At 35.4% G+C, this 14,925-nt stretch overlaps 1 protein-coding gene across 4 annotated transcripts; it reads left to right on the plus strand.

Annotated features, from left to right (window-relative positions):
* Window positions 1-706: 706 nt before the first annotated feature.
* LOC132302864 (SAC3 family protein B) lies at window positions 707-14,425 on the plus strand. 4 transcript variants are annotated; one of them, XM_059799850.1, is made up of 16 exons: window positions 707-791; window positions 1,102-1,217; window positions 1,863-1,958; window positions 5,628-5,861; window positions 5,953-6,186; window positions 8,021-8,167; window positions 8,274-8,527; window positions 8,905-9,005; window positions 9,118-9,333; window positions 9,563-9,790; window positions 9,869-9,960; window positions 10,051-10,144; window positions 10,483-10,575; window positions 10,676-11,445; window positions 11,538-11,652; window positions 12,561-14,425. In XM_059799850.1, exons 1-16 carry the CDS (start codon window positions 780-782, stop codon window positions 14,334-14,336), a joined length of 4,578 nt encoding a protein of 1,525 aa, XP_059655833.1. In that variant the 5' UTR covers window positions 707-779; the 3' UTR covers window positions 14,337-14,425. The 4 variants fall into 4 exon arrangements, with proteins under 4 accessions (XP_059655833.1, XP_059655836.1, XP_059655835.1 ...); XM_059799851.1 differs by having other exon boundaries at window positions 740-791; window positions 1,113-1,217; XM_059799853.1 differs by lacking the exon at window positions 5,953-6,186.
* The last annotated feature ends 500 nt before the right edge of the window (window positions 14,426-14,925 follow it).

Below are 14,925 nucleotides of genomic sequence, written 5' to 3' on the forward strand. Positions count from 1 at the left end.
TTTGGTTTTTTTACAAAAAAAAAAAAATTATTTTTATATATTTTATAAAATTATTTTATAAGGGTAATTTAGTCAATTTAGATTTTAAATATTAATTATACCAAATTGAAACTTCAGGTGCTTTTTGCACATGCACATGTCAGGTGTGATATACACTGTAAGCATACTTCAGATGTTCTTTGCGCTTGATTCCAATTAATATAAAGAATTAAAGTGCAAAAAATCCTTATTTACTATTGATATAATATATAACAGTCCTATGTGGTAAAAAACTCCTTTATATTATTAATTTGATACAAAAAAATCCTTATGTGATATATAATGACGATAATAGTTAAATAAATTAATAACTATAAATATTGTTCATGCAAAATGACCTTTCATGTACTTATCCAAAAAAAAAAATATCGTAATTTTTCTTAAAATATTTGAGCGCGGCTAACAACAATAGCAAAAACTAGTAGGATGCACTAAATCTAAAATTGACGGCCAAGATTACTAGAAAGTCGACAAGGAAAGTTGAAAAAAAGTAGGATCCACTAAACCTACAATTGACGGCGAAGATTACTCGAATGTCCCCAACGAACATCCAACAGACCACGTCAATCATACTCACACTTGGAACTGGCACCACCCGAATTCTTCCTAATGTAAATATCCCACTACTACGTACTATACATCCCTATATATTAGTATATATTTCATTTACAGTAATCTGATTTTCTCTCTCTACAGAGTCGAAAATTACCCTAAATATTGTTGTCTCTAACCTGATCGCGATGTCCCTATCGGTAAACTTCAGTTCATGTACTTATGGAAATTATTTACAATTAATTGGTATTTATTGTAGTTGAATATTGGACACTGAGAGGTCAAATCTACGAACATAGATTGTTACTTTTTTATTTAAATTTATTTATTTTAGATTTATCATATATATTTTCTGATGTTTTGAGTGGCTAATTCATGCTTTGTGTTTCTGTTTTATGTTTGTGTCATCAATCATAAGTTTAGGGTTTTTCTTTCTTGACGATTTAAGTTTAGGGTTTTTCTTTCTTCCTTTTTTATATACAAATACAAAGCTTTTGATTCAAATTGCAGGGATTTGACAGGAACTCAGGTCCAAGAGTTCTTGCTATGGCCCCATTTGACCACTTCTCTCGAGCCCCTTCCCCAACTGCACCTCCCTCCGCTTCTCCGATCCAGCCATCTCCCAGGTATTTCTTTTATATATATATATATATATATATATATATATGTATATATGTATGCATTTTATGTTTATATATTGATCTCTCTTTTGAATCTTTAATTTTCATTGTAGTCGTTAATGGCGTTTCGAGAACCCAAGAATGTGATTTTTGTTTTAAACTATATGCAAACTGCAGAAACCCTAAAAAACTTGTTTTTAACACTTTAAGAGAAGGGTTGCAAGTGTCAGAGCCAAAGTGTTTTTGGGCCTCATAAGATCGCTGATCCAAGAAGGAGGAGAGTGTAATAAATAAATAAGAAAAAGAAATAGAGAAAGAAACTGATAAGCCCTTTGAATTTGTGGTGCTCAATTGTAAATGTTACGCTGATTTATAGGCGTCCAAGAAATTAAATTGTAGTTCAGTTGGTTCCCATCATGTTTATGGAAGTACCTTCGGCTTGGTGGGGTATTGGGTTGTTTCCTGATATATTTATATATATATATATATATATATATATATATATATATTGATAATTCATTACAAAGGAAAATTGATTAAAAAAAAGAGAAATAAAATATTGGACGGTGCATTTATATAAATATTTTATTTTGTTTATTTATTTATTTTTCCGTTGAAGAAACACTCTTATGGATTTTATTTTATTAACAGGGAACTGTTGTCTCCAAAGAGAACACATTCACCACATTTGGTTTTCAATAACAACCACTCTATTGTGGGTCCTTACCCTTCTGAAGGAGTCTACATGTAACAAAGCACGCAAACTTACTACTTTCTCATCTCTTATTTCTATATCCCTGAAACAGTTCATTTCTTTCTTTCTTCAAAAATATTTTTTTTCTTTCAAACTCAATCCTATTTGGAATGTCTATTTATAAATCTTCTAGTTTTATATCTGTATCCCAAGCTTATGCGGTATTGCAACATGTTATGTGAGCAAATGACACTCCCTCTATCACTTTTTCTTTCTGGTAGGTACAATTACGTAGAAACTCATAGATTGAGGAATAGAAATATAAATAGCTTTCCTATCTATAAACTTGATGTAGAAATGCATTAGGCAAATCATTTAAGGATTAACTATTACTTACACTTACTTGCAGGGGTGTGGCCTAGGTTATAAACAATGTGCTTTAGTTTTTAATCCCATTGAACTTCGAACTGCACAAAACAAAGGTTATATATGCTTATTGGTTATGTGTACATGGTTTTCATTTATGTTCTGGTATTTTTTTTGTTGATCTTTTTATTGTTTATTTATTTATTTATACTTATATCCTTTCATTAACAAGCATAATAATAATAACTGATAATTTAATTACTTTCTTGGATTCTTTGAGGCCTTAGCCTCGATTCCAATCTTGTAATTGGGATGCGTTCCTCTTTTGAACGTCTTTTTATTTAATTTTTACTTATGAAAAATAAAATAAAATTAACAAGCATAATAATAATAACTGATATCTGACATTCCTTACATGTGTTCTTTTCTCTTCTTCTATATATTTACAATAATCATTTTGTGTTCTATTCGTGCCAACCTAAAAAACTATTAAATGTTCCTGCCTTTTGTTTAATAATGTAAATGATATAACTGAATCATTTGCCTTTGCGGATTGTAAAAGTGATTCACCATATTCATTTCTTTCACTGAAACAGTGTCCATGAATTTTTGTAGATCCTGCTTGCTCAACTCCTATGTGATCCCTGAAATCACCTCATATAAATTTATTTTAAGACTTGGTAAACTTTGAATTATTTTTTCTTGGGATTCCCAATTTTTATCTATTTATTTGTGTGTATTTTCTTCTAATTATCCTTATGATGTTTAACTCTGTTGTATCTAATGTAATTTTAGTCATTATTAATCATCCCCCCTTATTCTAACTTCTACAACTCTATCTGTCACGCACTGATCTACTACTACACCTGCCCTATTTCTATGGTTATCTTCACTACTTATCAAAAAAAAAAAAAAATGGTTATCTTCACTACCCAAATAAATAAATTTGTATCCTTCTCTGATCTCTCTAGCCTTTTCTCCTTTCCATTTGGTTTCTTATCATCAAATGGTGTTAATTTTCCTCTTTTTCAACGTGTTTTTAAGTTCACCACACTTACCAACCCGTCAATGTCCCTATATTTATATATCCCTATATATATATATATATATATATATTGGTATAGATTAAATTCCAAATTTTTCCTTTTTATTCTTTTATATATAAAAAAAAAAGAAAAGAATTCATCATAATGATTTGATATAATTCTTACAATTGCTATCAATCTGACACCAACCCACCTCTTTTTGGATTCAACATTGGGTATTGACGATGGAAGAGTCAAATACCTAATGTTATGGTACTGACATTGTATTGTCTATTGTTATTGCATAACAGACCACGTAACACAAGTTCATAATAAATCAACAACTATACTAAAATATACAGTATATCTATGATTGAATTAAAGTATCTGAAAACAAAATATAACAGAGTGCCAAGTGCTATAAAATATCCAAGACAATATACAGCAAGTAGAACAAATGTACTAATATACATAAACATATATATTATATAGGTTCAGAACATTATATTTGCAGCCTATATATGCGGCAAATATATACAACGATATTCAAATAATATAGATTCTGTATACAAGTCAATGTGTATAGCAATATAAACAACAAACATAATGTATATATATTGTATATACAACAAATAGGACACTATATATTAATATATGTGCAGCCTATATATATAACAAATTTATGCAACAAAATTATATTTGTGTATTTATAGTATAGTCAAGTATATCATACTATAAACCATATATGTCACTAAATATTCTATATATAAGATTAATAAATCCGTATATTTAGAGAGAAAGAGAAGCATATCAGTGATAGCAGAGGTTCATTTTCTGTGTGGATCAACTATTCTTGTGGGTTCAAGATTCTCTACTGGCTGTTTTTCGTCAGTAGAATGAAGAACCAAACAAATTGGAACTACGAACCCATCTCCAAGTGAAGAAGAAGAGGACCAGGAATCTGAATGGATGAAATCAGTAGAAAGAAGTATTGATATATGCAAAGTTGCATAAAGTGTTTTGAAGATCATTGCGCAAGATTTTGGATTTTGTAAAAGAAAGATGTAACATCTGGGATTTTGGGTGGCAAGAAATTAAGAATGAAGTAAAAGGGTGGTCGGGAGAGGGATCGCCAGAAAAAGTAATAGGCTCCAATGAGAAGTTTTTCCTCAAATCAATGTCCTCCTGTTAGGTTCTTGGCCCTGAAGTTTATGCTATCGTCGGTGGTAGATGAGAAAGTACCAATGAGAGGTAGGTGAATGAATATATCACCTTGGGCACATAGCAGAGAAAATGGAGATTAGGGCATGTTCCCGGAGAGAGAGAGAGAGAGTCGTTAGTGGTAGATGAGAAAGTACCAGTGAGAGGTAGTTCAATGAGTAGATCACCTTGGGCACATAGTAGAGAAAATGGAGATTAGGGCACGTTCTCCGGCGGGGTGGGGAGAGAGAGAGAGAAAAAAAAAAAAATCAGTATTTTATCATTGCAATGATAAAATAGTGATATTTTAATGGTCATTTATCTTACAAAGTGTGCTGAAGTTGACCAACATAAGCGTTTGGGGGTCTGACGTATGGGATTATCTGAAAGTTACATGGCAAGTAAAAAGTGTCTCAATAGGAAAATTTCTAGAGAAGAGAAGTGGGATAAGATATCCGGATTGAAAAGGAAGCTGTGGTTATGTCTTGAGTAGTAGGTAAGAATCTGGTCTTACAGAATTTCAAAGTGGTTACTAAGATTTTATGAACAGCTCTGAACACATAGAAGTGGCGAGAAAGAGGTTCAAGGTGCTGTACAAGTGGTAACCATTGGTTCATTTCAAGTCATAGAAGCTGATTTTGTTCTTAGAATTGGTAGTTAAAAACAGAGGCGATCTTTCTTTTTGGTTTGTTTTCTATTAAGATATACAATATTTTCAATTAAGATATAAAACTACAGATACATATTTTTAGTTTGGATTTTCTAGCGTGTTAAGATATTTGTCCTAGAATCTAGAAAGTGAAGAAGAAAAATTCTTCTTGTCCTATGGTATCTTCACGATTGTATTTTTTGTTACCCTACTTGTTAGTTGTTGAATATGCAATCCCATGCTCCTTTCCTTTTAACATTTGTTAATGATTCTTGTTTGGTTAGTTACTTCCATGTGCCAACTTCTCACTTTAAATATATAAAAATAAAAAGGAAGGGGGTTGGGGGGTATTGCTATCCCCCTCCCATTTACATGAAAAGAACTTCTGTAAGTGCATAAAGTTTTTGCCACTTCTTGTATTTATGATGATAAAATTTGATAGTATAGAATGTATGATATTGATACCTCATATTTTCCTGTAGGCCTATTGAATCTCGTCCTCAATGGCATAATGAGCAAAAGTCTTTCTTCAACGGTTATAATACCCAAACTTATCAAAGGCCTCCTGCAGTTGCTTCTTTTGATGCTTCACATAATTCTGGAGCTGGCATTTCATCAAGGATTGCCCAGTTTCAAGACCACAAAAGATCCCGATCGCCTCCTTTACTGTCTACTAATGAAAATAATTTGAGGAATTCCAGAAATATCACCACAAGGTATATTCTGTCATTTCTCTGGTATCATATATGAGTAGCATTAACTTCTATTTTTCTCCCCATAATGTGCATACCTCATATTTTCCTGTAGGCCTATTGAATCTCGTCCTCAATGGCATAATGAGCAAAAATCTTTCTTCAACGATTATAATACCCAAACTTATCAAAGGCCTCCTGCAGTTACTTCTTTTGATGCTTCACATAATTCTGGAGCTGGCATTTCATCAAGGATTGCCCAGTTTCAAGACCACAAAAGATCCAGATCGCCTCCTTTACTGTCTACTGATGAAAATAATCTGAAGAATTCCAGAAATATCACCACAAGGTATATTCTATCATTTCTCTGGTATCATATACGAGTAGCATTAACTTCTATTTTTCTCCCCATAATGTGCATAACAGATTGTAGTCTATCCTTTTACATTTTGATGGAAACCCAAGAATATTATTGTACATAGAATGGAAGAATACAATGTAAGAAAAATTTCTTTTCTTTTCAAAGAACCAGTTAAAAACAAATAAAACTGAGACTGAGTCTCAATTCCAAAGCCTTGTTACTGTAGTACTATTCCCATTCTCATCCTTGCATGTTACTCCAGTTCCAAGTTGCCAGATTAGCTAAGGAATTTACATTACTGTCCATTTTTACTTGGTGTCCAAACATTTTAGATACCCCTTTATTGCTGACTTGGGGGACCTTGCCATGATCCAATCACTCAAAAGCATGGTTGTTAAAATCCCGATTCTAGATTTTAGAATCTTACGATTCTACAGTCCCAAATTGCCAAACCGATCCCGATGCCATCCCATCCAAAATCGCTGGGAAGTAGAATCTGAGTAGGATCTGTTGAATCGGAAGTATGATTGTGGAATCGCACGATCCTACTGATTCTACTAAATCGTGTTATTTTGTTCTTCTTCTAGATTTATTTGGGCCTACAATTAATTTTGGACTAATAATTTTAATCATTTAAATATAAAATCCAACTCTTTAGCCTAATTACATTAAATAATTAAAAATTTAAAACAAAAACCAAAGAACCGTTTTATTTTGTTCCTTTTTTTTAGGAAAAAATTAATAAATGACAACTTATTTTGGATAGTTACAAATACGATCATGTCCAAAAAGAATGGATGAAAAGTGGCACTTTAACAAAATGAATTGCTCCCTCTGCCCCATTTTAGATGTCGCCTTCGAAAACTGTGACTCACAAAGTTGTGAGTCACAGTTTTCGAAGGCGACATTTAAAATGGGACGGAGGTAGTACAAAAAATGACAACTTTACACTAATAATTTGGTATTTGACAATCACCTATACATTTGATTCCAAATTACCCCTTTATGCAAAATGACTTCTAAACCATTTATGAACAATCCCACCTACCACAACCCACTACCCACCCAACTTTACCTCCATCCTCACCGTCCGCCACCACCCACCATTTTTTCCGGCTCGAATCGGTTGAAAAAAACCCTTCATTCTTTATATCAATCCAAGCCAAACTCTTACTTGATTAAGAAAAAATAAAATAAAATTTTGGTGGTGTTACAGAGAGGGCAAGAACACATAAATATATGATGATGTTAATGGGTTGTGATGGCTTCACCGCTTCCGTAACCTCCTCTCAAGCCGTTTCAGTCCGCCAACACCCTCCCTTGTCATGGAAGCCCAGAACCCATCACCGCTGCCGCCGCCGCCGCCGACCACCAGCCCGCCATTACCATTCTCCCTTGTCATGGAAGCCCAGAACCCATCACCAGTAACTTCAGTGGTTGATTGCTCACACAGTCCTGACAGTAATCCTAATATCCCATTATAAAACCTAGATGATAGAACAATGAGATGTTCTGTCTGTTATGGATAAATGGACTGTATATCATGACTGTCTTATTACTTGTTCCTTTATTATGGAATATGAATAAATAGGAGAGTTCCATACTCTCTTTGTCATACTCTTACTATCCACACAAATTGCGTATTCCTTCCTTTCGATTAGTGGTCTTTATTGGTTGCTTATTGGTTTCTTAATTTTGGTTCCTTTTGATCCAGCACTTCAGTTACATAGTTTCGATTGTGATATATGGTTTCTCTTCTTTCCTCAGATCTCTCTAATTATGCCTTATTTTATATTTTTTTGTATGTGTTTGTTTTTTGCAGGCCTGCTTTATCTGATCCTCTATGGGGTAATCAGCCAAATATACCAGGCGGCTTCCGAGCTATCAAAAGAACTAGGTCACCTCCTTCCCACTCTGCTGATCAAGTCATTTTTGAGAATTCCAATTCAGTCCAAGATGATGATGAACGGTAAGATATTATCTGCTTAGAATCTAATTATCATTTGTTACTCTTGTTATTCATTATTAATTCCAGTTCATTATGTTTCTTATGTCTTTTCACTTGTGATTATCAGAGAATTGCAAGCCAAAGCAAAGAGAATGGCCCGTTTCAAGGTCGAACTAAGCCAACCATTGCAAAGCTCTCCTGGTAATGGAAACCAGAAATTCTCTACGAATAGACCTGATTGGACTATGGGAAGGCAAAAATTAATGGAGGAACATTCTGCCGATATGGTGGGGGATCTCTCCAGTGGCAATGCTTTATCTGATCTGGAAGCAGCAGAGTCATCCAATATTATAACTGGATTATGTCCTGATATGTGTCCAGGTATGGCTTTCAATTTTTGATCAATGTGCAAGCCTGTAAATTCATTGTTTTCGAGCTGCGATGTTGAGGTCGTAGGTCCAGTCCAATTTTGTCCATCCTGCTCAAAGTGAAAAAATGGTTACAATATTGTTTTCCATGTATTTTTAATTTTAAAAGAAAGAAACTGCCATTCTGGAAACAGATAATGTCAGTCTATTCTGAACTTGATATGAAATTATCTCTAGTTCATTGCTATTCTGAATTTTACAATTGAAAGTTCCATCTGGTTTTTAAGTACTCTGAGAAACTAGCGCACCTTGTTAGTAATGTGGGAGACTTCTGGAGTAAGTTTTGCCTAAAACTTGTAATACATGTTAGCCTCTTGTTTTATGTTTCAGAGCGAGAAAGAGCTGAACGAGAGAGGAAAGGAGATCTTGACCAGTATGAACGCTTGGAAGGGGACAGAAACCAGACCAGCAGCTCCCTTGCGGTTAAGAAGGTAATCCTCGGGCATTCTGAAATGTCTCCTGGCAAATAGGGATAGAAAACATTATCCCATACTTTGTATGTAAGAGAGGAAATGATGAATATTCTTATAATGATTCTTTCAGTATAATAGGACAGCAGCGAGGGAAGCAGAGTTGATACGACCCATGCCGGTCCTGCAGATGACAATTGATTATCTTCTAAATTTGCTAGATCAGCATTACAGTGACAGGTTTCTTGGCTTGTATAACTTCCTGTGGGATAGGATGAGGGCGATTCGGATGGACCTGAGGATGCAACACATTTTTGATGTGGGGGCTATTACTATGCTAGAGCAAATGGTCTGTCCTCTTTCTGATAGCTTTAAATTTTATTTTCAGAATATTTACATGCAGTTTGCTTTCTCATTTATCTTGGATCATAATCTTGACAATATGGCTTGTTACAATGCAAATTGAATAAAGACTGATTTTATGTTTTCATGGTTGTGCCGGATCAATTCTTGGTTGCTGAAATGCCATTTAGTTCTTCTCTACACTAAATAGTGTTACCGATTGCTGTTGTTGTCAGATAAGACTTCACATAGTTGCCATGCATGAATTGTGTGAATACACAAAAGGAGAAGGGTTTTCGGAGGGTTTCGATGCACACCTCAACATTGAACAGATGAACAAGGCATTAGTTGAATTGTTCCAATTGTATGATGATCACAGGAAGAAAGGAATAAAGGTGCCAAGTGAAAGAGAATTTCGAGGTTATTATGCACTTCTCAAACTGGACAAGCATCCTGGCTACAAAGTAAGTCGTCTGCAGTAGCCACACAATTGTACAATATTCATTCCAAAGTTGCCTGTAAAAATAAGATCTCCGTGCTAGGTTGAACCTGCTGAGCTCTCTCTTGAACTTTCCAAGATGACACCAGAGATTAGACGAACACCAGAAGTGTTATTTGCCCGTGATGTAGCAAGGTTGTCTCCTGACTCTCCATCCTTTATTTAATACATGCAGGTTGCTGAGTCGGATAAAATCTAATATTAATTGTTATTTTGCTCTTTCAGAGCTTGTAGAACGGGTAATTTCATAGCCTTCTTTCGGCTTGCAAGGAAAGCGAGTTACCTTCAAGCATGCCTAATGCATGCTCACTTTGCGAAGGTATGGGTAAATGCCTCCCATTGTTTTATGCTTATGCTTTAATTCGAGCCATCTATTTTGGATTGTTTGTCCACTGTAATTATGAGTTGCTTTATATGTATACCCATGAATTTAGCTGCCACAATAGTAAGTCCTGTGGATAATGTAACAGGTGGATTTAAGTTCCTTTTTTTTTTTTTTTTTAATTAATTTGTGCTGTCCATGCTTAAATATTTCTCTTTTGCATGTTTTAATTATGAGTTTGCTTTATTTCTCTTTTGTATGATATTACTGTGCATCTAACATGTGCGCATACACATGGAAATATGATAGTCTCATTGTTTTGTTGTCTTAATCAGTTACGAACCCATGCACTTGCATCCTTACATTGTGGTCTACAGAACAACAAAGGTATCCCTGTGGCCCATGTTGCCAAATGGCTTGGAATGGAGGTACTTTTTCTTTGGCTTGCTGGTGATTTGCCTTTGTTTCAAACTAGCGAGGAAGTTCCAACTACCAAATATTAATGTATCATGCTTTTACTGGAATTAGGAAGAAGACATAGAAAACCTTTTGGAATATCATGGGTTCATGATAAAGGAATTTGAAGAGCCATACATGCTGAAAGAAGGTCCATTTCTGAATGTTGACAATGACTTTCCTGTGAAGCTATCAAAACTTGTTGATCTGAAAAAGTCGAGAAGGATAGTTGAGGATGTATCGGTATCATTGTCTACTGAAGAAGTGAAAGAGCTCCGCTTGACTAAGATCTATGAGGAGAAACCTACACCAGTTCAACTTGTTGAGACAGGAAGTTCGGCCCTGGCCATTGATGAGGAAATGCCTGATTATGAAGCTATCTCATCCCCAAAAGATGCCACACAAGTGAGGCCGATGCTCAAAAAACCATTATTTACTCAACAGAATGGAGACAATAGCTGTCCAGTGGCTTCTGTGAGTCCTTTGTCATGGGAACTTCCCTTTGTTCATAATTCCCCTAAATCTCAGCAAACTAAAGTTGGGACCCTGGAGAAACCCCCCAATTTTGATACACGTTTCAGAAACTCCTTTGAGAAAAACATACATTCTGAGACAAAAGCAATGCCATTGCATAATATTTTTGGAAGTGTTGGTGAAGGGAGACTTTCAACTTCTCAAACTGATTCTCCTACGGGTAATATAGCACCGCAAACTAAGTTTGCTGAAGACTTCGATGATGAAGAGCGTACAGATATTACAGATATACACCAAGAAGTTGAAAATGATGTTAGGAGTTATAATGATGAAGAAGTTGCTGAGGCAAGACTAAAACTAATCTTAAGGTTGTATCTTATTCCTACTCTTTTGGCTCTAATTTGTTGCATTTGTTTTACTTATTTTTTTTCTTATTGTTCCTGCATTTCTCTTTTGTCAGAATATGGAGGCGGCACTCTTCAAAGAAAAGGCAGTTACGTGAGCTAAGGCAGTTAGCAGCAAATGCTGCATTAAATTCCCTCTCATTGGGTCCACCAATTCGACATAGGAAAGATGTAAGTCTTTTTGTTCCCTGCCTTCTCTCCAATATTATAACATGAACTAATCCCAAATCACAATATACTTTTTGTTATTCTATTACCTTCCTTTCTCTTCTGTTGGATTTCATTTTATTGCTTCTCTTGTCCCCTCCCCCCTCTTATCTTTTTGTCTCTCCAATATATAAAGTGAAGTAATCCCAAAAGATGAAGATATACATACAGGACTTTGTTTGGGCCATCTCCCATGGTCATACATCAATGCAGTCTGTAGTGATTGGAGAATCATGGTTGTAATGTCTAATCCTAAAGACAAAAGACCCTGGTTTGACATTTATTCTCATTTGTTTTGCCCCTTTGGCCTTGTTTAAGCAGGCATGAATGACTCACTGAAAAAAAAAAAAAAAAAAGTTTCCAAAATGACAGAAATTTTATCCATTATAAACTAAAGATGTGGAATTCTTGGAGAGGAGGTCAAATCGAGGGTGCCTTCTGTAATTTTTCTTCAATTAATTTTTTGACTTTATATGATAGAAAATGAACTAGGACAGACATGAGATGGCTTCTTTATAAGGCCATTATCCAATTTTGGTTTCCCCAATTCAAGATGGTGCTTTTCTATCAAGAATTTCCCCGCAGATGGAAGTTTGACTTAACTAACATATGTGCATAATACATAATTACCTTTTTCTTTTCACTTAGTGAATTTATAATTAACTACTACACATAAATACATGTTTGTGTACACACCCATTATAAGCCCCTCCCTCCCTGCCAAGACATACAGATATTCAATCGCTTTGCATATGATTATATACATAAGAATTGAAGAATTAATGGCATGCTATGGGCATATTCTCTCGTTCATCTTTCTCAACATTACTTTGTTTTGCTGAAGTTCCTAATTCCTTTTTCATCTTGTAAAGGAACCAAGCATGTTTGGCGAGTTCGACATTGATCGAGTTATGAGTCAGAGATACCAAAAACATGAAAGATCATGGTCAAGGCTCAATGTTTCAGAGGTGATAGCGGGCGAGCTTGGTAGAAAGAACCCGGAAGCGAAATGCCATTGCTGGAAAATTGTTTTGTGTTCTCAGATGGACAACCCAGTGGGAGAGAAACTGGGACAATGGAGCCAAGCTACCCCTTTAGCACCACACCCGTGGTTGCTTTCTAAGCTTATGCCGACTGGAAAAGACGACGACGATCTTGTAATTTCGTCCCCTGGTCTGTCAGTATGGAAGAAGTGGATTCCTTGCCAATCTGGTGGCAACCTCACCTGCTGTTTGTCAATCATCAAGGATACAAAAACTGATTATCTGAGTGAGGCGGTGTTAGGTGCAAGTGCCATTCTTTTCCTTGTATCTGAAAGCATTCCTTGGGAGCTCCAAAAGATGAGGCTCCATAACCTTCTTATGTCTTTACCTTCTGGTTCCTGCTTGCCTCTTTTGATCTTGAGAGGCAGACGGGAAGAAAATTCGGATTCTTCATCAACCGTGGTTGAAAATTTGGGGCTCCGTGATATTGACAAATCACGTCTGAGTAACTTTCTGGTGGTTCATCTCGTTCAGAACCATGAAGATGAAAGATTTGATGGGTTTTTCAGTGACGAGCAATTGAGAGATGGGCTAAAGTGGCTGGCAAGTGAGTCGCCTTTACCACCTGTTCTGAGTTGTGTTACAACACTTGAAGTGGTTCTGACCCATTTGAATTCTTCATTGGGGGAGCTTGATGAGATGAATGCTTATGATGTGGGTCCAAACCACTGTATCTCAACCTTCAATGAAGCCCTGGACCGATCATTGGGAGAAATTGGTGCTGCAGCTAATGCAAACCCTGCTTGTTGGCCTTGTCCTGAGATTTCTTTGCTGGAGGAGTCCAGTGATGAATATAAAGCTGTGAAGTTGTACTTGCCAAGCATAGGTTGGAGTTCAGCAGCAAGAATTCAACCACTTGCGAGTGCACTAAAAGACTGTAAAATTCCTGCATTTCCGGATGATATATCGTGGCTTTACAAAGGTTCCATTTCGGGCGAGGGTATTAAGAAGCAGATAGTACAGCTTGAAAATTGCTTGTTCAAATACCTGACCCAATCAAGTAAGGCGATGGGACTTGCACTGGCAACAGAGGAGGCTCATGTAATGCTACAAAAGAATGCTCGGCTTGAGCTCCATAATTCAAGCTACTATCTAGTTCCAGAGTGGATGATGATTTTTCTACGAATTTTCAATTGGCGGTTAATGAACTTAACCAATGGAGCGTTTTCTACAGCTTATATCTTGGAGCAGCGAGGTGTAGACGCTGCAACCTATGATGGTGTGGATAAGTTGGTGTTTAAAGGTAGCATATCTTCTCCACCTTGTTATTTAATTCGTCCATCACTGGATGAAATGGTTGAAGCCTGCTGTAGCCCGCTTATGTCCCGGATAGGTTATTCAGAGCATGAAGCTTCTCAATCTCCATCAGTGGTTGGTGAGGATCAAGATTCTTCTGCCTATGCAAATGACTTTGAAGATGAAATGAATATTGCACAGAGACAGAATGATACACTGGTAACCAATGGATCAAACTACTACACTAGTAGTGAAAGGGTGGTGGTGGAAACCAAGGTCACAAAGGAAGCTGACAAACTTAGCAAGTTGTTCGAACAATGTAACATATTGCAGGACAGGATAGACAATACGTTGTCCATTTATTTCTGATTCTTATTATCAGAGAATTATTGTATCATATATGTATATAATTGTATTGCATGGTGGAAATGAATTGGTAAAAGATTATTTTTGACAAAGCGTGGTTATAGAAAGTCATTTTGTTCAAAATATAACCCAAAAATAGGTTTGTCTTTGGTCCTCTCTTATTGGCACTCCCCCGTAGATTGCACTTTTGAGAAATTAGACCTTACTCTTTAGATGATTAAATTGTTAAAATATTTTTATTAAATTAAAAGCACAAATGTACACTAGTGGTTTTGGTAGTCTTATGTCGTAGTAATTTTTAAGAACAGGTTTTAAAATAAAAGTGTAAAGCAGGAATAAGTGCTTTGTGTATCGCGAATATTCCTGTTAGTAATTTTTAAGAAGAGACTTTAAAATAAAAGTATAAGCAGGAATAAGTCTTTTGTGTATCGCGAATATTCCTGTCTGTTATAATGCATAATTTACAAATCTATTAAACTATGTTAAAATCTTATTTCATTAAAAAAAAAAAAAATTCAAATTTAAGTTAAAATCTTATAGTTCTCTTTTTTCTTTAAAAATAAACATTTTTTTAACTTAGTTTTAAAAAAAA

This window comes from Cornus florida, unplaced genomic scaffold, assembly GCF_030987335.1.
Source record: "Cornus florida cultivar Cherokee Brave unplaced genomic scaffold, ASM3098733v1 CherokeeBrave_3.0.0_Hap2_Chr04, whole genome shotgun sequence".
Taxonomy (NCBI): domain Eukaryota; kingdom Viridiplantae; phylum Streptophyta; class Magnoliopsida; order Cornales; family Cornaceae; genus Cornus; species Cornus florida.